This window comes from Thunnus thynnus, chromosome 16 (genome assembly GCF_963924715.1).
Source record: "Thunnus thynnus chromosome 16, fThuThy2.1, whole genome shotgun sequence".
Classification (NCBI taxonomy): domain Eukaryota; kingdom Metazoa; phylum Chordata; class Actinopteri; order Scombriformes; family Scombridae; genus Thunnus; species Thunnus thynnus.
In genome coordinates this window covers 16,059,523-16,086,858 of record NC_089532.1, presented here as the reverse complement: position 1 = coordinate 16,086,858, position 27,336 = coordinate 16,059,523, and the positions used below count along the sequence as shown (strand labels likewise).

The 27,336-nt window shown below is 40.4% G+C and overlaps 1 protein-coding gene across 1 annotated transcript in view; it reads left to right on the top strand.

Annotated features, from left to right (window-relative positions):
- The window catches only part of mboat2a (membrane bound O-acyltransferase domain containing 2a), a 43,626-nt gene that overhangs the window by 13,706 nt on the left and 2,584 nt on the right, over positions 1–27,336 (top strand). The window contains exons 2-12 of the mRNA XM_067613713.1: positions 8,797–8,942; positions 13,169–13,246; positions 18,629–18,724; positions 19,860–19,915; positions 21,687–21,741; positions 23,012–23,198; positions 24,031–24,223; positions 24,541–24,644; positions 24,736–24,800; positions 25,195–25,327; positions 26,192–26,343. Coding sequence (XP_067469814.1) covers positions 8,797–8,942; positions 13,169–13,246; positions 18,629–18,724; positions 19,860–19,915; positions 21,687–21,741; positions 23,012–23,198; positions 24,031–24,223; positions 24,541–24,644; positions 24,736–24,800; positions 25,195–25,327; positions 26,192–26,343 — 1,265 coding nt within the window. The remainder of the gene's footprint in view (positions 1–8,796; positions 8,943–13,168; positions 13,247–18,628; positions 18,725–19,859; positions 19,916–21,686; positions 21,742–23,011; positions 23,199–24,030; positions 24,224–24,540; positions 24,645–24,735; positions 24,801–25,194; positions 25,328–26,191; positions 26,344–27,336) is intronic.

Below are 27,336 nucleotides of genomic sequence, written 5' to 3'. Positions count from 1 at the left end.
CAGACATGAACCCACCAGTCGCTGTGAGTAAGGCTCAGATAGGAAGGAATCTATACTGCTCTTTGCAAAAGGAACTATTTTAGTCTCTGTGTGCTAAACATGGAGCGTGCTCCGGGAGGGGAGGGAAGAGTACTATTTATGAAAAGTGATATTACCCCAGTAGTGTGTGTGGGTGGGTGTGTGTGTGGGTGTGTGTGTGTGTGATGCTCATTGAAGGAGTTAGTCATTTTCTAAGCAAAGAGCGTGTTGTGCACCTGCAGAGAGCAGGTCAGACTCAACAAGCCAGTTTTACAGAGATGTTTATCTGCTTCAGTGCCCCATGGGAACCTTAGGCTCTGCATTTTCTCCAGACCTGTGATCGTACACAGACCCGCAGAGGCAGGTAAATAAAGGTTAGAAAGTGTCAGTCGTCGGGGTTGATCAGATTAGCTGCAAATTCTCCTTTTATCCCTGAATCCTGTTATCCCTGAGATATGTGAGACCTTTGGATCGACTTTTCCTTTATAGGCTCCTCATTTATTTCCAAAAGCTGCAGGTGAACAGTGCAAGTGTGTAGCTTTTAATGCTGCCTGTGGTGGTTTGTTCTTTTTTTTTTTTTTTTTTTTTTTTTAATAGAAAAGGAAAGAGGAAAAGCTGTGCCCAGAGGAAAAATGACTCGCCATCCGTCTCTTCTCCCCCTTCCTTTCTTCACACCCTCACTGTCTTTTCCGAAAACTCCTCTCCAACGTGCACACCTGCAGCTGATGACTTAGATTAAAACACAAGCAGAGGGAGAAAAGCTCTTAAATCTTTGTAGTGAAATGACTGCAAGCGAAGCGTTTCTTTTGGTGATACATTTCAGGAGAAACAGACACAGAGCATAACAATAGGAGGAGCAAGTTAAAAAGGGAAACAGAAATTAAAAGGAAAAATACAGGAAGTGGTGTTTAGAATAAGGTGAACAGTTGCCCCGAGGAACTTTCTGTTTCTCTACCTTACACGCACGCAGACACAGAGACGTGCACGCTTTATTTCACTCAGGAATGAGCTTCAGGAAGCTGGCTTATCTCTGTCTTCCAATGCATCCACAGTGACTCCCCCCCCCCCCAGCCTCTTTCCCTCTGCCAGTCTGTGTGTGTCAGTCTATAATGTAGCTTCTTAAAGCCGAGCCGAGCCCTGTGCCACAGCTGCCAGGAGGAACTGCCTGACAGCTTATTGCCCTTAAGCACTAATCTCTCACTGGCGCCTGCTACCCATCAAAACATCTGCATGTTGTCTGCCTGCCTCGCTGTGTCTCTCTGGTCCATACACACTGTAATATTTGTTTGACTGTATCTTCAGGTATTGAGATTAGATGAAAGCGTGTTGAAGACGAAGGGAGAAAAGAGCTCCGGTTGAAGCTTAAGGGTGTGTGCCGGAGATGTTTATTTGACCTCTCGGGAGTGTTTACTGTCTCATTGTTTGGTTGTTTGTTTTTTCTGTTGAGACAAATGATGTAACATGTAAAAGGGTGGAAGTTCTGCATCGACAGTCAACAAACAACTAGACCTGCAAGCAGATATACTGAGGTCCAAGCACCCAACGCAACTCTAAACCAAAGGCTTAACAGAGCTTAAACAGTTGATGTAGTGCACATTTATTTGTACGCTTGGACAGTGCTCACTGCCACAACCCTGTCTCTTAGAAATGGTGTTTAAATATTACTAATTTCCAATAGCAAATAAGTTTTGACAGAAGGTAATGCCACCAAAATAAAGTGTTTTGATGAGAAAATATTAATGAACCAGTGATGAACTGTGACGATTGGACTACACCCATCTAACCTCATCTTCACACCTCAGCCAAATCTCTTCCGTTCTTCACAATTTGTAACATTTAATTAAAATTCAGTTGTGAAAAAGGTTAGCATCCATGAATGAATATCTCCCTTTTTCTGTTGAAACAGTCGCTGAAATGTCCACGTTCACCTTCTAGCTGGCGGTAGTTGTCTCTACTGTATGGATAAACAAAGCCTCCCTCTTAGAGGTGTAATCTGATTGGTTAGTTTTCATGTCACATTAGATTGTAGCTTTATTAAGATGTACTGATAAGGCCACCTACAAATTCAGAGCTCCCTGACATATTTTTTACCTGGTAACCAGCCAAAGTAAGATCCTGATTGGGTGAAGAACAGGAGGATTCATTTTTCCAATAAAGACAATAAAGACAAATTAAGAAAATGAGAAGAAATGCATTTTACATATGTTTTTACAATTAGACATTCTGTGAGGGCCTAAAGGGCTGTGACGGTAGCAAAATGCATAGCATTATTAACTTTTTTTGTTGTGGGCACTGGCAACATTTATAACAAACATATAACGGTATAAGAAAACAGAACAGAAAACATACAATATGCCCACACAGTCATTGTGGTTTAGACAGGTGACAAATAATGATGTCTGTCCTCTTCCAAGCACACTTTGATGGAGTTTGGTAGGAGTGAGAATAGCAGGCTATCAAAATCCATACTGACTGGTCCCAACTTTTGTTTAAAAGCCCTGGTTTGCTAGTAATTGGCATAGTTTTCTGGTTTTATCCACAGACACAACTAAAGTTCATTCATTATTTTTGGTCCTCCAACCCGTCCCCAGTTTCCCCCCACACTGTTTAGTCTATTTTTTTCCACCAGGACAATATTTCAGCAGGTTTACTGCAGTGCATTTTTCCAAAATAGTTTCTCCTCTTTCTCTTGTCCCCTTTGAATCTCTTTGAAAGCATTCTGCAGCACAGATAATCAGCCTTACTTTCGGAAACAATAAGAGCGCTGTACCCCGGGGTAAATTTGTTTTCAGAGTGAATCAATAATGAAAGAAGAGATCTATGTATTATGAATGAAGAAACAATGTACCCTGGCACAGGAGCTTGTCTGTTGCAAAATGTTTATTCAATAAACTACAATCCCAACACTGGCAACAGGCAGAGGGAAAAAAAAAACACTTAGTCATAGGATTTGTTAAAAGGCATCAGAAATGATATTCTCTCTAAGCTTTCAGATGTGTCGTGCAGTGCAATAGCTACCACAGTTGCCATAACTTTGTTGTAAAGTATATCATACACCCAGGAGGCATCAGTGGTTGCTACATATCCCATAAATCTTTGCATTTATGTGGAAGGCATCTTTAATATAAGACTGGAATCACAGCCAGGGTGCTGTGGCGTCAGTGTAAAATCACATCTGTGAGTGAAATGTAACAAGTCGACTGGCATGCGGTCAGATTATAGAACTGCTGCAGTTCTGTTTACTCAGACAACTGCTGGCATTCACTTCCAATGTCACTCTACTACAGCAGAGCTCCATTCAAAATCACTGAAAAAAGTGATACTTTTTTTTTACGTTGTTGTGAACACAATGACATCAGTAGCTGAAGACGGGCCTTGAATTAACTGATGTAAAGTGACGCCGACCCATAGCATACAGTGGTGAGAGATCCTGCAAGGGGTAAATGTACTTTTTAAAGTGATTGTTTTTTTTGACATGCAGTCATCATGATCATTATGATCTGGAACTAAATAAGAGTCTTAATTACTGTCTCTAGGTGTGTTCCAGTTCATCCATCAGAGGTGTTTTCTGTATGGTAGTTTTTCAGTGAGTGCTACCGAAGGTCTCTTATAAACCAGCAAGTAATCAAAAGGTCCAATTACAATTCTGCATGAAGAGACAACAGCAGGCTTTTTCACACATGATTTCCATGCATCTTACCACCACCAAAGAAAAGCAGGTTTAACTAATCTTATCAAATAACACAAACTGGCTGTTTACAAATCCAGAAATGTTTGTTGGAAGGGTAACATTAGAAAGCAATAGATGTTCTATTTGCCCTGTCAGCATTGAGTTTGATAGCTCTGTTCACTTGTCATTTATGAGAAACTGATGACTGAGGCGCGTAGGTTTGGGAAGAGGAACTGCTTCAAAATTCCTCCACATCTCAAGTTTTTCTGTGCAACACTTCTTAAAGTGAATAGGGTGCGTGAGTTAGCAGTAAGAGTTGAAGAGGCTCAGTGAAGGGCTGCTCCACAAGTTTTTCATGAATCCACTTCCAGTTTTCATCTAGTTCCAAGTCTTTTATTCTATAGTCATTATTTATGCTTCAAAATCAAATGTACTACTGTAAAAAAAGTTAACCACTGCAGTATTAATCTTCTTATTACATGAAAAGCTTAAAAATAGACGCTTCACAGTTGATAAGTTGCTTTTACCACACAGCTTTCAAGCAGTCACCCACAGCTCTGCTCTGCTGTTGCCTTGAACAATACAGTTCCTCTGTCACACCCTTCCAGTCCCCCATATGAAATTCCTTCCTTACAAAGGAACATGTTGATATCTAGGGAGGGGCTGATTTCACACTCTTACAATCGGGCTATTACAGAGACAGAAATTCTCCAGGGTCAAGTTCAACTTCTACTTCATTTGTCAAGGAAACATGCACTTGAACAGTAGTTGCAATAAACCAAGATATACAGTAGATATATACCTACTATTTTAGATTACTTTACCAACAAACTACATACATGCTATGTGCTTTGGAGGCAGAGTCCATGCAAATGCATATGCGCAGAAAAACTAGCTCGATTCATGCTGTAACCCTCCTAACTATTTGACATTCCTGGCTATTTTTGCCTCCGTGGTTTGCTTTGATAAATCAGTGTCTATATAGTACGTGTGGGATGTTTGCTGGTTTGCAAATGAGCTAGTCAGTCATTCTGTGGGCAAGCGCACACACACACACACACACCGGCAAAGTCAGCTTTTCATTCAACCAACCAGCAATGACGACTTCTTCTCCTAAAGAGCAGCTTGAAGTAATCAAAGCGTGAAATGACTTCCAAAGCTACAGATTGGGTAAACACTGTTTGAAAAAGAGACTCACATTAGGAGGGGAAGCCAGAGGGTTTATTTGATGTGATTCGTTATTACCAAGGCATCATATTTTATTTTTAAGCACTTTAGATTTTGAGAAAGAGAGGGGATGATTCGCGGTTTAACCTGGGTCTACTTTTGCCCGATTAGTGACACCAAAGATCAGAACAACAGTGATTCACACAAGTAGGGAATTCATTTGGACTAGAAATAAGCCTGCTTGCTGTATTTTTCATGGCTGAAATATGGAAATAGCTGACAGTGTCAATATGCACTCATCTTTTATTTGCACACACCCAGGGTTGGGTTGTTTGCCTTTGATCCATAACAGATAGGTAGATGACTGGTAGTCTGCTTTCAGATGCCATAGAAACACAATCTGCAGCTAAAATGACACACCTTGACAGAATGGCCAGATAGCCGGTGTCATGACTTGGATTATTTTGATTGTTTTGTATAGATTTAGTGTACAGGACTCACAGACAGTAGCATCAGGACCAGCTCGCATCCTTATTTTAGGTTCTCCTGCTGGATTATTTGTGAATTATACACATCTTGGTCCTCCCTTGAACAACACCATCCATGACAATAGAAGAACAAAAGAGGCCAGCTCCTGTTATTGAGGCTCATGTGTGTTGTGTATGTGTGTGTATTCATGTATACATGGATAAAACAAAGACCCCAATATGCGCTGCCAAATGCCATCTGATATGATACACTCAGGCTAATGCAGCAGATGATTTGTCGCTACATCTGTTAGCCATACAGACTAAAGGACCAACGTACTTAAGTCTATATCTGTCCCTCTCCCTCCCTCCCTCCCTCCCTCCCTCCCTCTCTCTCTCTCTCTCTCTCTCTCTCATTAATCATGCAGGATCCATAGATAATGGATGGCGTTTATGGTGTCTCCTTTCACTCGCACTGGCCAGACGGATCTGTTAACATGACCTATATACATGAGCATGCCATTGTGCTTTCAGATACGCATCACCGAACGTGATATAAAACAAACATTGGAATCAGCATAGAGTGTAAAACACAATTTAAATGCCTCTCCATCTTGTGCCTTCTATGGATTTTCTTCTTCTGCTTCTCTTTCGCCTCAAATCAGCCTTTTAATACTCTAAAAAGATGGTTTTCAAAAGATGTGTACAGTCACGGACCATGTATAACCACAAATGTGAGTTGACGTCATTGTACTGGAATTAGAGCTCTTGCATTGCAATCACTCATACGGGCCTTGCAGACTCAGTTTGTTTGTGTATTTCCATTTGTAAGAGGAGACTGAAGTCAGAAACAATTTACAAAAAAAGAAAGAAAACAAGTCTTGAAGGTTTTACTTTCTGCATATATACAGTATACAATATATATCATGATGAGAGTAATCCTTAAAGGCATTCAACGTAGGATTTTCCGAAAAAACAATATATAGACTCACACAAAAGTAATCCCTCTCAATCATCATTTATGACCCACTAGAAGTGTGTGGTGGTGTCTATATCTGCAGAGACTCTGCCCTCTTCATGTATTTTCTTATTATTTTGCTTATTTCGCTCCTGGGCATCAACCTTTGGGCAGTGGGTGTGTAGTCCCCAGCTAATAACAGCACGGAGTGCGAGGTCGGGACTTGTAGCAGAGCTACCGGGTTACAATGCTGTCTCCGTCTCTCTCCTCTGCTCCGCTCTGCTCTGTGTCTCTGTGTCATGAATGTATAAAGAGCTGCAGGTCTGTGTGTCTGCTTGACCGAGGGCCGGGCTGAGCTGCACGCACGCACGCACGCACGCAGAGCAGAGAGGCCACAGCGGACAGGGCAGCCAACTTTGAATACTGTGTGTTTACGAACACCAACAGACAAATCCTGAACAGTTACCTTTTAATAGCGAGACACATTAAACATTATCCCTGAGCCATCTCTGTTCACAGGGTGAAAGGACATATACGCACAAACACTGCAAACATTACCTACAGTAATCATGCCAAACAAAGAGAAAATAACTATTCACAGTTCGATAGGTGGGCTGTGGTCATGATTGTGTTCCAGTCAAAAAGTTTAAGGTTAACATAATCTAGTCAGATCAATTGGATATGATGTATATGCCTCATCCTTTCTATCTTACTCCATATGGTTCCGGACGAGTAGAGATAAAAGGTTAGTAATCAAAAAAAGGTTTCCATTGTTCCTCCCTCGATGGATCCAGTCAATCTCACTATTGTCTGGAGTAAAGCCTCTTTGCTGTGCCATTAGGGGATGAAACAGCATCTCAAACACCCACTCTCACCCAGCTTTAATGGGAACTGTCAGATAGAATGTATGCACAAATACAACATAATAATACATACTGTATATTGTTTACAAAAGATTGATCTCTCTTGTCTCTTTGTGTAGTGGTAGACAGACTGCAGCTGGAACCACACTTTTGTTTTTACATGTTTTAACCCCTTAGCCACAAAAGCGGATGAAAATAATCATGTATGTAACTGAATTTACATCAACAATGATCTTTTATTTGTTATGATTAACATAGTTGATTACCAATATGTACAATGTGCATGCCTACTGTCGCTAATACATTCAAAAACAGTAGCATAACACTTAAAAAAAGTCAAAGAGTACTTGCAAGTTTCTGCAAAGCATTTATAATTTTTTCACAGTGCTCTTTGTTAACAGTTACTGTGAAGAAATCTGTGACCACCTCCGTAGCCGGCTTATTGGCGGAGCAACTCCCTCCCTCCCCCACTCCATGTCCATACCTTTTATACAGAACAGCGAGGCGGAATAAAGGTGCAACATTCCAGCCTTGAACAGGCTGTGTAAAAGGGGCTATTAACATGATAAACAGTAGGGCCGTGGCTACATACTGACACTCTCCCGTAGACACACACACACACCAGACAGCCTCTCAGTGCTGAGCTGCTAACGTTAGCTTAGCTACAACACAAGCACCACACAGAAACTTTTACAAAGGGCCATGAATTTGCTTCTAGTGACTGTCAAAGCTGAGTCTGACAGCAGCTGCTCATGGCTGGTTATTTTGCTCGCATTCCTTGTCACCTACACTTGCCATTCATCCGACAGTCACCAGTCTGTTCAGTGCCTCTATAAGGAGGAGGAAGGTAGTGGCACTCTGATAGTGGTGAGCCAAAGTAGCTGAATCAATTCAGTTACTGTTGATCGATTAATCGACTAATCTTTGCAGCTCTAGTTTAAAACACACATTGAGGACTGTTCCTGATTAATGAATTAACTTCTTGTCTGCGGTCCAACACAAAAAAGTGAATGATAGTTCAGTTTCTCTTCTCTTACTGATGCTCCCCTTGGAGAAACGGTATTCTCTCAGAATACAGATCTTGCATCAGGCTGCCCTCAGTGTATTTAAAGTTGAGTCTGTTTGACAAAGACCTGAGCACACACCCACACACAGCACAGCAAAGCACAGCAGAAACAGCAGCAGGTGGTAGCTGACAATGGGCTAAGACAGGAAGACATAGTAATGACTTAGTGTTAAACATAAACTGCGGAGAAGTCGGCCCAACACAGAGTTAATAAACTCTGTGTTACTTGAACATTTTTCACTGTTCTTCTAAATTTCTTTGTGTGCTGCTAAATTTTTTATTTAGGAGCACATGTACTCCTTGGAGAAATTCCTTTCAGAAATGAGACATTTATGTTCATGTATCTGGGCTCTAGGCTTTACCTTATTTTGTATTTACAGCCGGTGACCAGTGTGCTAATACCCTCTACAATATTTCAACATATTCTACAGTGAATCATGTGAAGTCTCACTCTCATATCTTTATCTACGTTAATGTTGCTCTTATCACAGAACTTGGTGTGGGTCCAGCTTAAGCAATCAGTTTCTCTTCCTGATTTCGTGAATCTTTAACAATGCTGTCGTGCTGTGTCCCCTCTTCACATGCAGGTTAACTTTGTGGCGGGTCAGCTGTTCGCCCTGCTAATGGCTGTGTGGTTCCGGATCTACCTCCACCCCAGTAAGACCAGTCCCTTCATCAGACATGTGGTGGCCACTCTGCTGGGCTTCTACTTGGCTCTCTTCTGCTTTGGCTGGTGAGTCACTCACTGCTGTCAGCTGTTTTATCCCGCAGTTCTTTCTTTCTCATCACTATCCGGTTATAGTTCGCTTCTTCCTTCCTTCCTCTTTTCCTCCCCACATTATTGTGTATCAGATACTTGCCAATGATTTTTTTTCTGCTGAATGTGGCCGTGACCCAATTCGATGTTATTGTAAATACATCTTCATATGCTGCTGAATTGTTTGAAAGGATATTGTCGCTCTCATGCTTCAGTAATTGTGATATGAAATGTTCTGTAATGAACGATGTAATGAAATGTGCCACTTCTGCTTTGTCCATTTCTGCTTCAGTTAGTGATTTCCTACATTTCCCAGAATGCCTCTCAATAAACCACAGGGAATGCATGTGAGCATTTCAGCTAGAGGGGAAATCGGATAGTTGATTGAGAGAAATTTAATGGGCAGCTACTTTGATAATAGATTATTCTTCTAAATTTAAATTTATCAAGCAACAATTCCCAAAGTTAAGCCGATTCCAGCTTATCAAATGTGAAGGTTTGTTGTTTCTCTTTGTCATATATGATAGCAAATGGAATATTTTTGGCTGCTTGTTAGATAAAACAAGCAATTTCAAGGGAAATCATAAACACATAAACACATTTTTCCACTATTTTCTAACATTTTATCGACAAAGTAGGTAATCATTAATTGGGAAAATGATCCCATTAATCGATTGTGAAAATAATCTTTAGTTGCAGCCTTAATTTAAAATGCATTTTTTTATATGTAGGTGGAAAAAAGTGCCTTTTAGTGGAAGAAGTTTTTCCATTTAAGCCTCTAGGGCAAAACACAACCGGTTCTGTGACTGCACTGCATAAAGGTCGTTGATATAATCATAGAAAGCAAGACTGAGTGTGAAAGGATTGAATAAGAGAGGGAATGGCATGTCAGAGTGGGCTAACATTCAGTGAACACCAACCCTGACTGTCTGCTGGCAAACTAGCATTAGCATCATGGTGAATTTGTGGAGTTGTGCTTGTACATTAACAGCTAGTTAGAGCTCCTGTTACTTAGATTTGAACAGATAGACGTGAACACTGTCTGCACATTGAATAATAATTGAATGTATCCCGAGCACAAAGTGCAAATGATAATTTGTCAGAGGAAAAACATATTTTATATCGATTTGAAATTAGATTGTTTATACATGTTGAGTAATTAATTTTGAAATGAAACAGAAAACAAAACAGAGCACAGCATGACTTACTTGTGTCATTTAATGGGAATTCAATTAACTGTTAAATTAACATTTTAAACAGTATTAATTAATAATTAGTAGTCAGTAATTACTTAAATGGTCTGAAATGATAATATAGGCCAATTAACATTATACATCAATTTCTTCTACATATGGTAGGTTGCCTGTTGGAATGAGAAATATACGGTACTGAAGAAAAAAATGAGTTATGTGCTATTTAATAACAGTATTTTAAGGTGGATTTTTATATGAAGGAGCACAATTGCCTATTTCAGTGTTAATTATTGTATTATTGAGGACAACGAGGACATGTTTTGAGTAATAAGTGTGAGTTTGCCATGTCTTATTCTGCTTTTATTCCACTAATTGTCTTGCCTACACCTTTTTTTCTCCTTTTTATGCCATCGTCTTCCCCTCTCTTATTTCACTTCTGCCCTTCCCTTTCTCATTCTCCATCACTCCATCCTCATTCCCTTCATCCTTGCCAAAGCAAATGGGTCGATCGGGTGGTAACTGATATCCAATTAGAAAGCTATTACCCTGTAATAGACAACCCACTGTACCTCTGGCAGTGCCTCTCAAAGTGCTGCTGTGTGTGTGTGTGTGTGTGTGTGTGAGCAAACATAGGAAACATTAGCCTGACAGGCAGCCAGCGAGTAGGAAAATGCTAACCAGGTGAAATGTTACCTGGTCATCAGGTAATGGGTGATAGGGCTTTATTTGATCACCTACAGACAGACGGGTTCATGTACATAGTACGACTAACACAGAGCTGCGGTTGGATGATATCATTTGTTGTGGCTACGCGGGAGAGGTGATGTAGTGTAATATGTTCCTGAATTAGAAACAAGACACTGATATCTGTCATCAATACAGGAAATCTGTAATCTTTCGAAATAAATTTACATGAAAAAGGAGTTGGCTCTCTCTTCATATGAGTAGGTAGTTTTATCACAATAATAATAATTTTGTTTCAATGTTTTATCTTGATAAAAAATATCTTATGTTGTTGATTTACTGTAGTTTAAAGGTAAATGTTTCAGATTCTGCTTGTAAATGTTTGGTTTTCTCTTTTATTTCATTTTCATGAATCTCATTTTAACATGAAAAAAAATGAATATCCAGTAGAGGTAAATAAATATACAGTGGCGGTTAAGATGTTAGAACCTGAAACCTTCCGTAAACCTCCTCTCGGCTCATTTCTGGAATCAGAAGATGTTTCTATTTTTAGCAATTCAACAGAAATACATGAATGTGCGTAAAAATAAGGAACTGAAATATAGAATTCGAAAATAAAACGACTGCACTGTAGTCACTGAGCTGTGATCGGCTGCTGGTTCACTGGGCAACGAAACAAGAATTGTAAAAATGACGATATAGTATATACAAATAGATACACAAATATCAAATGACGAGTAAATTCAATAATTAATTGCAGAGTTCAGGAAGATGGACTGGCCAACTTGATGACAAAATATGATTCATCCTGTCAGTTTGACATGACAGCCTGTTTGTCCAAATGGGGCCAAAGAATCAATACATAAAGTTTATGTCCATGAAAGCTTGCCAGAGATTTTTATTTGTTATAGTAATTAATGCATTATAATCCTCTATAAATATCTATTAGCAGGTATATTTTATAAAGCCAGCAGAGGGTATTTTATTATACTTGGCTGAATGCTGTGGGCTAAGTATTTTAAACATGTTCACCTATATAAATTATACAGTAATTACAGGAATATGTCAAATTATTAGATAAACTTGTCAGATAGAGTAAGGTCACATTAACTTAGAGTAGAGCCATGCACGTGTTTATTACTTATAAGGATTCTAATCAGCTTCTGCCAATACAGCTTGTTCGTGTGTAATGCATGAATGCATCTGTGCACATGCTTGCATTTGCATCCTTTTATTCTCATGTACACACTCACACATAGTAATTTAAACTTTCATTGCACACACACATACACACTGTGCTGTCTTAGAGGGCACCTGGCCGTAGCCCTGGAGGAGCTGCCACACAGATGCTGCAGAGTGTTGGTTTATTTTAGGATGTGTTCCCTCTCCGTCAGACAGACAAGCTCATTTCTGAATGTCACTGGAGAAAACAATCAGAGATCGGTGAACAGTCGGAACATTTTCCTCCATCAAAGGGCAGAGAGTTTGCTTTAGGTTGTGTAGATATATGAAGAGATTGTCATGTTTGATTAATACTACCCAAACCAACAGGTCAGGCTTGACACTGTCCCTTTGTGTAAGAATTTTAGATATCTCCCCCTCTCCCTCCCTTAGGCATGACTACATTCTTAACCATTTTATTTGCTGAGCAGTTCATCTAATTCACCCGGCCTATGCTTCCTTATTTCTTGCAAAGCCCTGATGCCCTTGCCCTCTTTGTTGACTCACTACTAACACAGTGTGGCATCTCTCGTCTCCTGGGGGTTGGCATGACGTCGGGAGCATCACACACTGCGCCCTTCAAAGGCCCATCTGTTAGCTGCTGCTGCTGTTGAACCGTGTGTGTGTGTGTGTATGTGTGCTTCACAGGAAGAGAGAGAGGTGGATTTAAGTCTTCCAGACGCACACATGCACGGACAATTCCCTCCTAATGGTGATATAAGGAATCTTGCGGCTGAAAGGCATGGGAATCAATTAAAAACAAAGTGTGATGCTGATGATCACTATCCTGTCAGGCTGGTTTTTTTTTTAGTCCTTTGACTGGAAATGACACATTTCTGGTTACAATGGTCTTGCCTCACATGGCTGATGGTGTGACTATGATTTCATAATGCTGTAATTTCCTCTTCTCTTCCTAATGACAGTAAGGGATGACAAAGCAGGATGTGGATGGCAAGAGCAAATAGTCTAATGTAGCTTAGTATACAAAAGAGGCGTGTGTCTTTGGAAGTTTTCCAGTAGATGACAAACCAAGAAACCAAATGTCAAAAGTTGAATATGGGAGGATCATGTACATTATTATTTATGTTGTCTGTCTCCCCGCAGGTATTCTCTTCATTTCCTGGTGCAGAGTGGTCTGTCCTACAGTGTGATTGTCTTCGCCGGCCTGGAGCACATGCACAAGTAAGAGCTTGTGGAGTACAAATAAGATGCAAAATTTAATTTAAAGATTTATCCGAATTGTTGTTTGCCCCCTTTTGTTCCCAGAAATGTCACAATCGCACAGAATTGCAAACAGCCTCTTCATTTCCCGCATGAGTGAAATGCTAACGCCTTAAAGGGCAACTCGATGCAAGACAAAGACGTTTGACAAAGTTGTAGATCCTGTCAGCGCTGTCAAATCAATCTCCTATATGCGTCTTTATTCGTTTGCCTCGGTCACAATGACGATGATTCTGCCTCCCAGGCTTCCATCTGTGTCCACGGCTCATCAAGACAACCACACACACACACACACACATTGTCTTTGATATTATTTTTACCAGAATTCAAGGTTATGAGTGCAGGTGTATACAGTTGATGTTTCCCCTTGGGGAGAGCACTCTAAATAGATGCTAACAAAACATTAATCACAATAGCAACCGCTCTCAGAAAGAAAGATCTCATTAGTACAATGACAGACTGACAATGACCTATAACAAAGGACATGTATAGCCAGACTAAAATGTGACATTTCAGCATCCAGCAATGTTTTACATCGAATGTCAGAGCACATATTTCCTGGAAGTTAAACCCTCTACAGACGTAACAGCTGTTCTGCCTCTTGCATGCGCAAGTGGGTAGATGTGCAGCGTCCGGTCCCTCTTACTGTAACTATGATGAAACTAAAAACTGTGGCCAAGCCAAACCAACCCACTTTTACTGCATTTTTGAGATAAAGTTCACCCAGCCCCTGGCTGAAGGTGCAGTTCTCGGGGGCAGAGAGGAGGAGAGCCGCAGAGATAGGACACGCTGACATGTTCATGTTTGCAGAGGGTGTTGAACCCACTGCTGTAAACCCACTGGGGTTTTGCATAACAAATGTTCCATTATCTCAGCAACAGGTTGAGATTTAACTCAAGCTGTGTGCTTTTTTGAGACAGCACACACGCAGTGGCCTTTGCTCTTTGAACTACTCCCAACTTGCCTTATTGTCCCCTTTCTCTCAGTCAGGTTTCTTCATTTTTGTCCTGTTCTCTCCATCTTTTTTGTTACTATATGTTTCATCTCTATCTCCCTGTAAGCCATCCCTCCTCTTTATGGTTTATTACACAACACACTAAGGGCTAAGACTCCTGCTAAAGATAATACTGCTGATAGAGATTAAATGAATCAGAGCAATGCAAATATATACGCGTTTCCCTTTTAATAAAACCTCCTATTATAAGACTCGATTGCCGCAGTAGCAACGGTTAGGCTCGGACAAACTTTAGAAACACTGTACAGCATGTACAGTACACCACTCCCAAGACCAGTGCACTGTGGCAGCACTTGTGTTATCCCTATTTTTTTTTGTCGTCTCAAAGGCTCCCACTCACCAGACACCCAGCCCCTAGGGGAAAGTGTACAGTGAGTGCAGTGTGACAGCTTTATGGAGCTGCTAAAAGCTCTTTTTTTTTCCTGGACTGCGGGAATGGCCGTGAATGTGAACCTGTTGTACTGTGGCTCTACACCGACTAGAAACTCTTTGTTCAGTGATAGGCGTCATATTTCATACCATTCTGTCTCTCACAGCTCCAGATCTCTCAGTCTCCCGCTCCCCCACATCCTTTGACAGCTCACCTGTTGAGTGTGTTGAGCAAACAGGGAATGTTCTGGAGGCTTTCCTTCTCGCCTCACGTGTGAACACAGCGCTGCCTGCTGGTTGACAATAAGGAAAGAAAAGACAATAAGGTGTGGTGTAACCAGTAAAGAAGGCTGTGACAATAATGCAAGTGACCTCTTGAATTGATACAGGTGCTAAGAACCATAACCAAATTATAGTAACTCAAACTGCTTAAGAATCAAAGACATGCCAACAAGCTTCATGTAAATTAGAGCTGCAACTAACAAATATTTTCATTATCAGTTAAACTGCTGATAATTTTCTTGATTAATCGGTTTGATCCGTAAAACACCAAAAAAACTGTCCAAAGTGCTGATTTCCTACAGCCAAGTACAGTCACTGAACGCTTTGTTTTGTCTGACCAACAGTCCAAAGCCCAAAGAGAATCCATTTATGATCATGTTGGAGACCAAAAAGCAGCAAACTCTCACATTTGAAACCATCAAGTTTGGCATTTTTGCTTAAAAAAATGCTTTTAATGGAATAATCAAATCAAATTGATTAATCAATCATCAGAACAGTTGTTGATTAGTTTTCTCAGTTGATTGACTAATCAATTAATTGACTAATTGTTGCAGCTTTAATGTAAATATCTTCTATTCAAAGGATCACTGTAAACTATTGCACTTTATTTTAGTAGAGGATGTTCTGTTTTAGTGAAACAAATTGACACATTTACATGGCAAACTGGTATTTTTTTAGGTCAGTGTCTGTTTGCAACCCCTAGACATCGGTTGCATGTGATGGTGGTTGTAACCATCAAAGAGGAAGTTTCCCCTTAATTTGCTATCACCCTGATGTCGTCCTCAGCTCCAGCCAACTTATCTTCACTAAGGCGGCAGACCTGAATTGAGGATAAAATATACAAAATTATTACTGGATGTGTGAGATAAGCATGCAATTTAATTGGAATTCATAGGAGTTTTGTTGTGAAAGCATGACTGTGAACCTGACAGTGATAAGTGTCTGAATTACTGCATCGCAGTCGCATGCTGAACAGATGGAAATTTCCTCTGGATCTGTGCACGCATTTGAGCAAGCATGAAGTGTGCTTCGAGGCATTTACAATGTGTACACAACCTTAGGGAGAGGCCTTAGAGTGTTCAAATGGTTATTTAAAGCCTGTTTTTTTGTTTTGTTTTGTTTTCATTGCTCCATGTACAGTGTATTTCCATACCTGCGGCTCCTGTCTGTGCACTGACCTGTCTACTCCTGTCCCACAGTGGGAGGCCAGCCTACTTTAGTCCCCGTCTCCATCCAAAGCCTTGAGTGGAAATGAAACACCCCCCTCTGTGAATTAAACAAACACAAATCAGATGAGGATAAAGACAGGATCCCTGGTGGGCCCACTGCAGATATAGTTGCTATAGCATATATAGCCCATATACACACTGACAACCGCAGCTGTGTGCTGCCAGTAGAGCAAGATGATTTTTAGCGAAACGGGGATCTTGCAAAGGATTAAAACTGTTTGTAGAGTCAACAGAAAACCTTTTGTCACTGGCTTCAAGAAAATGTCAAATAGAGAAAAGTGCATTGTAAGCAAGTGAAACCGATCTGGCTCAGATTTGCCTTTCTACAAGTTGTAACACATCAGTGAATGAGAAAAAGAATCTGAAGAAGTAACCTAAGCTAGGAGACACAAAGGTGATTAATTGAGAAATGTTTTCACAACCTTTGTGGTCCAATGCTGGGGCGGATCCTGGTAGTGTGCAGTGCAGAAGGGCATCTCAGCCTTCCTGAATGTACAAACTGCATATTAAACCACCCATTGAAGCTATATATGGTATCTTGGTTGCTCCAAGTCTGTGCACTTTTGGTTCCAAGTTGTGGGCACTTGAACCCTGATATACCTGGTTGCACGTTGAATTTAATTCTGCTTTTTTATGTCCCATTAAGAATCCAATTAACCGATATTGAGCCATGTGACCTTTAAGTAGTGGCATGTTTTGAGGCCTTTTTTTAGAATCAGATCACTTAAAGGCATCAGAATATTTGAGACAGCTATGCAAGCCAGGTTTCTAGAATGGTTCTCGAAGTGAGGTCTGAGGATCCCTCATGACTTCTCAAGTTTGACTTGACAAAATTAGCTTTTGGCTTTGATTACTACTGGAGTAACTAGCTAGCTGTGTTACTGTAAATCCATTTAAAATAAAAACATCCATAAATATTTGTCCAGTAATGAGCACTGGGGCTGTCGTGGAAAGACTCCTCAGCCAAGAAGTCTCAGTTTGTTGAAGCTTGAAGAAAAACACAGCTCTACATGACAGGAAATGCTCTCAGTTCTCCCAACTTTGGGTTGGGAGTTGTACAAATTTATGCCATTTGTCTGGAGGTGCCTGGAAATCACCGAATACTCCCAACTTGTTCCAGAGATAAGATGTTCCAACCACAGATGTAACCTTGAGACTGAAAAGATTCACCATCTTACACATGAGCGAGTTAGATGGGTGATATAACTATAGAAATAAAAAATTACATTTAAAATATGAAATATCAGAAATACAGAAAAAACATATTCAAAGTGAAAAGAGCTATGGAATTGTAGAAGATATTGATTGAAGGGGGATGTGAAAAAGTTCACGCACCATTGTTCAATGTGATGGTTTCACAAGTGTGCCTAGATTACTTAAATTGACTAAACAAGGTTATAGGAAACACATATAAGTAACATTCTATGTAGAAAGACTGTAGGCTTTATTGGACAATGTTGGCTAAATACCGCTTGTATTTTGGGTGTCCAGTATAGAAGCCCTGCATTGGTCCAAAAATAAATTACTCACCTCCACACACACACACACACACTTAGTATCACTGAATGTATACATGCTGCATTTAAATGAGCCCTGTTGCTGCAGAGCTGGTCTAGGAATATGGTGAACATTAAGAGCCATACACTCTTCTGTATGTGCAAGATGCAGAATATTGTGCACTGTATAATGATTATCTTCTCTTCGCAGTGCATTCTCTAAGGGTTTGGTGATTAATAGTAGTGTTAAAGGTCTTAAAATATTTTATATTGGAGCACTGAAAGTGTGTTATCTTGTGTTAATAAATGCTCGGCAGTATCAGATCGGATGTTGTCTTCGCTGCATCTTAGGGCTGCAGATACAGTAGGCTCTCAGAATCAAGAGGTCTCGTTGTGTCTTACCTCTGACGCAGCCTAGCTCTAGCTGATGTGTTGTATTCCTTCTCAGAACAGAACAATCCTCTTATTGTTTGCAGCAGGGGGATGCTAGTTAGCTAGCTTTGACTTGGGCTGATCTCTACAACAGCTTTGTACTAAAGGCTTTACTGCTACTCTGTCTTCTGTTGAAAGGTTGTGTTGTCCTCTGTCTTCCTCCACGGACATTGACACATTATTGGAGCCTCCTCTGGCCTTTTGTCGAATCTTTGACCCCCGTCCCCTTTCCATAACTCTCTGCCTTGTTGCAGAGGCCACTGTCTTTTGTATTGTACTGTAAAGAAACAAAGTAATTGTTCTGCTAATGCGATGGACAATGTTCATTTTCTCTCCACAGAACAAATGCTTCATATCGATGTGTAGATTCAAATTTTGGAGATTAAAAATTAAACTTGGAAGAAATGCAGCAAGATTTCAAATTTGCTGTTTCTATTTTTACATATTATTTAGCTATGTGCAAATTCTAATAATTTATTCTTCTCTTTTTTTTATGTCTTTTCTTTATTTCTCTGCACAGGTACTGCTTCATGGTGACTCTTGGCTATCTGATATTGTGTCAGATCACGCGAGTCTATGTGTTTGACTACGGCATGTACTCTGCAGATTTCACAGGGTAAGTTACACTGTAACAACACACTAGCTCACTACAACATTTGTGATTTTTAATTAAAACTGAAAGCTTCCTTTGGTGTTCATTTCGAATGCAAGATGTACTACGAATGAAGCTTAAAAGAGAAGTTAACGTCAAGCGTCAGGGGAACGTTGGATATGACTCAACCAGTCTGAGCTAAACAGAAACAAGAGCATGTCACATTGTTCAGATGTGTCCGCAGGAGGACGTTGATGGGGACTATAGTTGCTTGCCATTGGTTCCCACTCCTCCAGACTGTCTGACAATTCAAGCAGACAGCCTGCAGTCCCAGCAGGGTGGGGGTGGCTAGTTGCTAAGCAACCCAATGCAAACCCATACTGCCTCTGCGAGGGCAGAGATTTCACTCTTTCAACTACCTCATCTTCTGTCCCTGTTTTTCTTGAAAATGTCAAATTCACTTTTGTTTTTTTCAAAATGTCAGTGTGACCCTTATAGCAAGGACCAGGTAGTTGTAATTTTCCTCAAAACTTGAAAGAAATTTTAATTAAAAACCAGACAATCTCTGGCCTGTTGCTTATACTTGATGCTGTTTTTTTAATTTAATGTTGCCACAAACAGTTTTTTAATGTATAAAATTAGTCAAGAAATTGTACTTGCTGATGCAGAACGTTGTATATATCTAAATACAGGCTAAAGGACATGAAATCAGGTTAGATAATTCTTTATATATCTTGCTTTATGATTAAGAATGATTGAATTTTGTCAGTAGGAAGCAGGCTGTGTAGCAGAGTGATTCTCTGACTGAATCAGGGCCAAAAAATAGCTGAAGAATAAAAAAGACCTGCACTTATTGTAGAGGAAACTTCCAATTTTGAAGCCCATACTGTTACTATTATTAATGGATTAATTGGCAGCTAAGGCCATTAGTTTGATCATGCACCCAAAAACTTTCCAAATCCCTGCCATATAAAATACAACAGTTCTGTTTGAATGAATGGAGACTATCAGTTTAACAGGATAAATCTTATAAACTAAGACAGATAAGCATACAAATAAAAGGTTAAGTATGTGGGGGGGGGGAGAAAAATGTCATCATGTGAAGAAAAAGTCAAAACACTGTGATGAGCTGGTTGTATGTTGTCCTTGTCCTTATTAGGCCCATGATGGTTATAACACAGAAGATCACCAGCTTGGCGTTTGAGATACATGATGGTAAGGCGAGCATCAGTGTGTCTCTCAAAGTGTGTGTGTTTCCTGTCTGTGTGTGTGTCTGTGTGTGCCAGTGTGTGCATCCTCTGTGAGGCAAAAAAACAAAAAACTGGCAGACGTGACAGAAGTGAAAATGCCGGTTCAATTCTCCCAGGAGTTTAAAAACAGATCTCATGGGCCACATTTCCAAGCCAGTAGTCAGTTCTGACAATGGACTAGTGAACCAGAAAGAGAGCATCAACACAGTTATGTAATAGAGCAATGACCAACTATGTTCTCCCTCTCTCTCCCTCTCTGTTGAACAGTTTAATGGCTGACTTAAAACGAACAGCGCGTAGTGTTAGACATTTATTTATTAGCAAAACATAAACCATGCCCGGATGTGTGTCGCACAACAATCCTTTGCCACAGAAATACCAGCAGACCCTCAGATTTTTAAGGCAGAGCTGCCAAAGCGGAAGTGCACGGCGTCCAGTCGCTGCTCCACTAGCTGACCTGGATTGACGCAATCCTTTGTAGCGAATGGAGAGTTTGCTACCATAACAGGAAAACCACACGTGCTAATGAGCAATAAATAAAGCTGTAGACCTGACACCAAGGTTAAAATAAACGAGCGTGATCGAGCTTCTGTGGCGAGAAGAGGCTTAGAGATTGAGAGGATGATGAGAGTCACTCACAGCTTTTTAGTTCCCACTTGGAGTCTTAAGTCCCCTCAGGATATTCTACGCTGAACACAATCAGCGGTCTAATAATGATTTGTGTATTGGTATGTGTGCGCGCGCGTGTGTGGTTACATGCATGTGTATGTAGCACGGAATTGCATAGTCTTTTAAATTCTGTTCAGGTCACTGATTCTCCTTGCAACTGTGACTCTAATGAGAAACTAAGACTGTAATCCCCATCCTCAGCAAACTGTCACTCTGATACCTGCCTGCTGTTTATACTCTCTCTCTCTTACACACACACACACTGAACAGCATGTTGTTATGTCTATTTTATATGGCAAAATATGTGAAGCCTCACGCGTCAAAATTCATCTTTTCATTTGTTTGGCTGGGATCAGAGGAGCAGCAGAATTGAACTAAACATCGCCTCGCAAGAAGAGATCTATGCTCAATATGTATCCCATGATGCCAGAGCTGGCCATGAGTTTTTCAGTCTAATGAGTTGCATAGCCACAAGCAGCTCAGGGTCTTTTGTAAGTATGCAATAAAAGAGAACAAACTATGAAAACAAATTTAGTCTAAAGAATAGAGCAGACCTTTAATAACCTTCTCAGTAACCCCTAAAATTAATGTTTACCTGGCTACGCGCCAAGATGGCACACCTCCTCTTTGTTTATCAGTACAAGGCCAATGCAAAAGTGCTGCCAGAACAATAGTACAACCTGTGTTAGATTTTTAGCGAGGTTATGTACACAGCGGCCTGCGCTTTCTGTTGCGTCATTGTTTCTCGCCACTCTTTGCTCTCCCGCTCTCACTCATTCATCGTCCTGAGCTAACTCAGCAGAAGGAAGCCGGTGTTGTTTACTTTGCTGGGCCATTCACAAATGCCCTTTCCTGCACGTTGCTATGCAGTTACCCCAGTTACCCCTGACCCCGGCTAGCGTTGGTTGCAATACCACTCGACTCTTGAGAATCAGCACCTCTCATCGTCGTGAACTTGAATTTGAAGATTTGGCAAAATAACGCATGTGAAACTGCTTTTCAGAACATGATGAATATAGATTAAATGTATTTTTTTAAATGTACAAAGTGTGTGTGTCTGTCTGTAGGTTTGACCAAGCGAGATGGGCAGCTGACACCCAGTCAGAAATACCTAGCTATCAGGTATGTGACTCAGGTATGTTTTTACTGCTCTAGGTGATGAGTTGATGTCAATTAAGGATGTCTGCGTTTGTATTAAAAAGTTGTCATTGTGTTAAATTTGCATTCAGGTTTCCCATGAGCTCAATCTGAGAGAAATGATGCTCTTGAATTTATTTATTTTAATAAAGGGGTCATTGCTTATATTGCTGCATAGGAAATCACCACATTTCCTGCCGCCACCCCCACCCACCCACTTTCAGTCTCTCTTTGGTGCTGTCAAGCAATAATTTGGAACTTGGTATCTAGGAAATCACACATTCACTGCTCTCATGTGACCTGTATCGTAGGAATGCCCTAACCTCCATCATTCCTGCATTATTACAACTGCAGATTTCTTTTCTCTAACAGTTTCTAATGGAGATGTCAGTGCAGCTGAGGTAAAAAGGAGGACTTGGTTAATATGTTGATAACATACAGTAGTTCAACAAAACAGAGATTAGACAGGACTGACATCTTGATATCATTATTGCAGGAATTGCTAAACAAAAGAAGGGAATATTTGTTTTCTGTGAAGCAGAGTTAATGCAGTGATCATGAGCTGAACTGGCCAGTGTCCTTATAAGGCAGGCAAATAAAAGGCATTAAATCTTTGTTTTATAAACCTTCGCTGGGCTGCTGTGAGTCAACAGCTATCTCTGAGATGGCTACGGGGAAGGTGAGGAATTAGTAGTCGAGGCAAAAACAAAAGCTCCCATTCGGGCAGTTAGATTTTGTGGGGAAAGAAATGATTCAGCAAAAGACCATAAAACCCAAATTATTCTTTGTGCATCTATGTGGCTGCTAGGGAGCATGAAGGGGGCTGTGCGTGACATGAATTTCATCATCTGCCCATGTCCGTAAGGGTCCGTGTCATACACTTGCAGACACCCAATGTAGTATAAACAGAACTAGTATAAACTAACTGCTGTGTGTCTGCTGTCCTTGTCTGCCCTTGTTTTTTACCTTACGTCTTTACTTGGAGAGTTCAATAGAATAGAACAATGGGCTGAAATGGAATAGATAGATTAAAACATGCTAGTAGCTCGGAAGATAATTTGATTCCCTGGTATTTGTTACACTATTATATTTTAAATCAAATCACAAGGCACAGTCCATACAAGCATGATGTCCTGGATTTATTCAGTCCTTAACATTTGAATGTGGACTGTCTTATTAATGTAACACAATACAATAGTATAACACAAGTTTTTTTCTGACATGTCTATGCTCGTCTCTCCCTCTTGCACTTCAGGCGGATGCCAAGCTTGCTGGAATACCTTAGCTACAACTGTAACTTCATGGGCATCCTGGCAGGGCCCACATGCTCCTATAATGACTACATGGCTTTCATTGAAGGCACGTGCTACCAGCCACGCCACCATGAGAATGCCAACGGCAAGGAGAACGGGAAGTACAAGCAGAGCGAACCCTCGCCCAAGGTACAACACGCAGCTGTAGAGATGCAGTGTAGTTGTAAGAGGCACAATTCAGTCCCATTCAGCTTCAGTTACTTTCAGCTGAATCAGTTTGAAGAAGAAAGGAAATCTGGTATGCAGACAGGGTTTACAATGAACACACACAGTGCAACCACATCACAGTTTTTTACCACATTAAAGAGAAGGGCGTACAGCAGGTGAAGTCTGCCAACACTGAGGTAAGATAGGGGCAATATTTTGTGCTACGGTGGCCAGAAAGCTTTCTAAAATGCTTTTTTTTTTGGTAACTTGAAACCCTCAAAGAGAGTATTTGAATACATTGAGTGGTTATGATATTACGAAATGGGACTTTAAACTATGTAATTCTCTTTAATTGCATATTTCTGTAATGTTGGAAAAAGGCCCTTAGTAGAGCAGCTTTACAAGGGTGCAGGGTAATTATAATGCATTCACTTTCCTTTAGAGAAACAGAAACTAAAACATTATTGAGAATTTAATGACGCAAAATGTCTAAACCTCCAGGTTACTTATGAATTCTTACTGCAAAATGCATTAATAATTAAATTACACTCCCAAGATTTGAGCGTGTATATGTGTGTGTTTATCTCAAATGAGGAATGAACAGAGCGAAACACAGACATTGCTAAATATAAAAAACATGAGAGAAAGCTGAAGGACTTGAGTTAACCTTGAGTCTGCTTAACTGAGTGTTTAAAGTAAAAGTATCACTTCTCTTATCGAGCAGTTATTGTTTCCTTTTGTATATAATGCAGCGTAATGAGTTTTAACAGAATTGATTCTTTTTAAAACGCTCGCTCCTCTCACCTCCTCTCAGAATGATGTCATCTCCAAGCTGTGTACGTGTGCCATCTCGCTGGCCATCTATCTGTCGCTGTGTAAGCTGATCCCAGTGGAGCACTCCATAGACGACAACTTCGTCAACTCCACACCCTTCCATTTACAAGTCATCTACCTTTACCTGGCCATGCTGGCTCTGAGGCCAAAGTACTACTTTGTCTGGACACTTGGTGAGTTTCACATGACGTCCAGGCCAAGATATGTATTTTATTTTATTGTCGGAAAATCAAATCTTGACATTCCTCCAGTTTTTTCAGTCTGTACTGTACTTAACCAGTCACAACCTTTGTCTATATGTCATTTCACAACATTTCTTGACATTGCAGCGCCATCTAGTGTTCAATCGAGAACTGCAGCCATTGTTACATATCAATGACAAATGCATGTAATGTTGTGTCACCCATTGCTTCACAAACAAATGCGTTCTCAAGACATTGAGGCTGTTTCTTTCATAGCACTCAGAAACATTTGTACCTTTCTCCTGCAGCTGATGCTATTAACAACGCAGCAGGATTTGGCTTCAATGGATACAACAAAGATGGCTCCCCGCGGTGGGACCTGATATCAAATCTCAGAATTCTGGACATTGAGGTTTGACTCATTTTTATGAGACACTTTATATCTTGATAATGCCCTTTTACAACTGCTGTCTAAAGGTGTATTGTTGCGGCTCTGATTTCAGTTTGCCACCAGTTTTAAGATGTTCTTGGACAACTGGAATATCCAGACTGCTCTTTGGCTCAAAAGGTAAAAGCATACGGGTTGTAATACTGTACTTTGCTCAATTTGTGTGAGACCTGTAAGATGCATGTTTTATACTGTTATCTTAAAAAGTGTTTTGATTTCAGTCATGTCTGAATGCAACCATCATTTGAATGGTTTGATTCCAAAAATGCCACATAATCATTTTGCAGAAGATTTTACAAGCCTCATTGGGTTAGATTATTTAAAAAACATACATTAGAATTTTCTCATTAAAGAATCTCATGAGTTTTATTGCAATCCATGATCTTTTGTATATATATATTCTCCAGTTATGGATTTTCCTAGTCAAGAATATAACCTTTCATTTGTTTCTGCTCAGTCATGTGAAATGTTTTGACTGAATACTGGACGTGTGCCATGTCGGTTCTTTCCCCAGGGTGTGTTATGAGCGCTGTCCCATAAACCCTACTGCTGCTACCTTCCTGCTGTCAGCCATGTGGCACGGGGTGTACCCCGGCTACTACCTGACCTTCCTCACTGGCATCGCCATGACCATGGCTGCACGTGCAGTGAGTACACAAACTGTTTCTGTCTATACATACAGCTGTTTGAGCTCTTCCCAGCCCAGAGATCTTGAAATGTATAATCGTAAATTCAGCCACATATATGTAGGTTTATCAATCTACAGTGGAGTAGTACACTCTTGTTGTATAGCAATCATGATAGAGTGGGTTCATCCTATAGTTGTTCCAGGAAATTTTGCCAGTAAATTTGATTGATTTGCTTCCCCATCTTCCTGCCAGAGTCTAGGAGCTCTTTAGATTTACCACAGCTACTTAGCGGACCAACAAACACACACCGAAATCCTTTAATGGAGAGTGAGGGTGTAATGATAAAGTAGTATACCGCTTATACCTCATTTTAAGTGTGAGGCCATTACCACTAATCTCTGCTCAGCCAGACCTCTTCACTCTAGTCTTGTGAAAGAAGTAGACAAGGATATTTATGAAGGGTGATGGTCCAGGGGGGGAAACGCTGTGTAATTCTGGACTATCTACTCGGGAAGGGTTGATTAACTGAAACGCCAGCACAGTAAATTTGCTGTGTAGGTGAGTTCTTGCAGGGACTTTCTTCTTCTTTATCTAAAGGAGGACAATGAGACCACTGACCCAGTTCCACCATAAAACTCCTGGCTTCTGCCACATAGGCCTTTTCAGATATCGATTTCTCTGATGAGTTATTAGATGGAAAAAGACAGAGAGGGGGAAAAAAAGAGATGAGCAGATAATAAGCAGAGAACTAGGCAGGGAAAAAGATTTGAGAACTAGGTCAGTTGAACTCATAGTTGACGTTACAGTAGAAAGAGCGGAGTGCAATTTAAAGTTTACAGATTTGAAAATTATGTTGAGATCTTATGTTTTCTTCTCTTACAGGTAAGGCACAACATCAGACCGCACTTCCTGGTCTCCGACTCATACAAGTGCATCTATGATGTCATCACGTGGGCATGGACACAGGTTGCCATTAGTTACACAGTGGTGCCATTTGTCCTACTTGCTGTGGGACCTTCACTCAAATTCTACAGGTACGTATGTGTTGATGTTGATGCCGCACGGCTTCGGTTTGTACTACTGACTCTGGATTTCTTTTAAATAAAGTGTCAGAATACCAGAGAGAATACAACAGCCTCTGCTGTTCTCTGAAGTAATTAGCAGAGCAAGTTGTGCACACCCTTGTTGTTTAAAATAATTGTAATATTAAGCACGCAAATGAAGTTCCTGCTCACAGTGTAGAAATATGAACACTTTTTCATTAGCCTGGTTCCCTCTTGTGCGGCTGTAACAGTTAACGAGACAGCTTAATGAGCGTAGGGTTCGCAGGATTGATGAGGAGGAAATTAAGCGAGCGGCCTTGACATTGCCGGGCCACTGCTATGAAATAAAAACCCAACAATGGCCAGTGTCGTTCAGATGAAGGCTATAGTTAAATCAGAACGTGGCTGCTCGACAGGCAAAATAAAACAGACTCATTAAAGGAGCAGGGAGGTGGAAGCTGAAAAATATTCACATCTGTGGTTATGGTTTAGGTCCATAACATAATAGGAGAAATTAAACAGTTTGATATGGTGGATTTATTTCCACATTTAGGTGAGCTTAACACAAAAAGTTGTCTCATTTCTGAAAATGTTCGGCAGCCTTTTTGTTTTACTACACTAAACTTTTTTTCCTCTTTGCCTATATGACACATAATTAGCCACTTTACATTGCCTGTTTTAATTATGATGCATATAATAGATATATATACATATATATTTGCCAAACCCCTTAACTTTTCTCAAAGCTCTTTTCCATGTTTGCAATCTTTGATCATAGAGAAACTGCATATTAGCATGTTAACATTTGCACTTAATACAGCTCAGTCTAAAAGGAATATCATTGTTTTTAAAGGACAAATTCAATTTTGACCTGATGATGTTGCTACATGAAAAGAAACCAAAAAAACTGACCTGTGGCTCTGTGTTCATTCTCCAATTAACAATTAACTTATAATAAACTAAATGAGTCTCTCTTTGGGATGC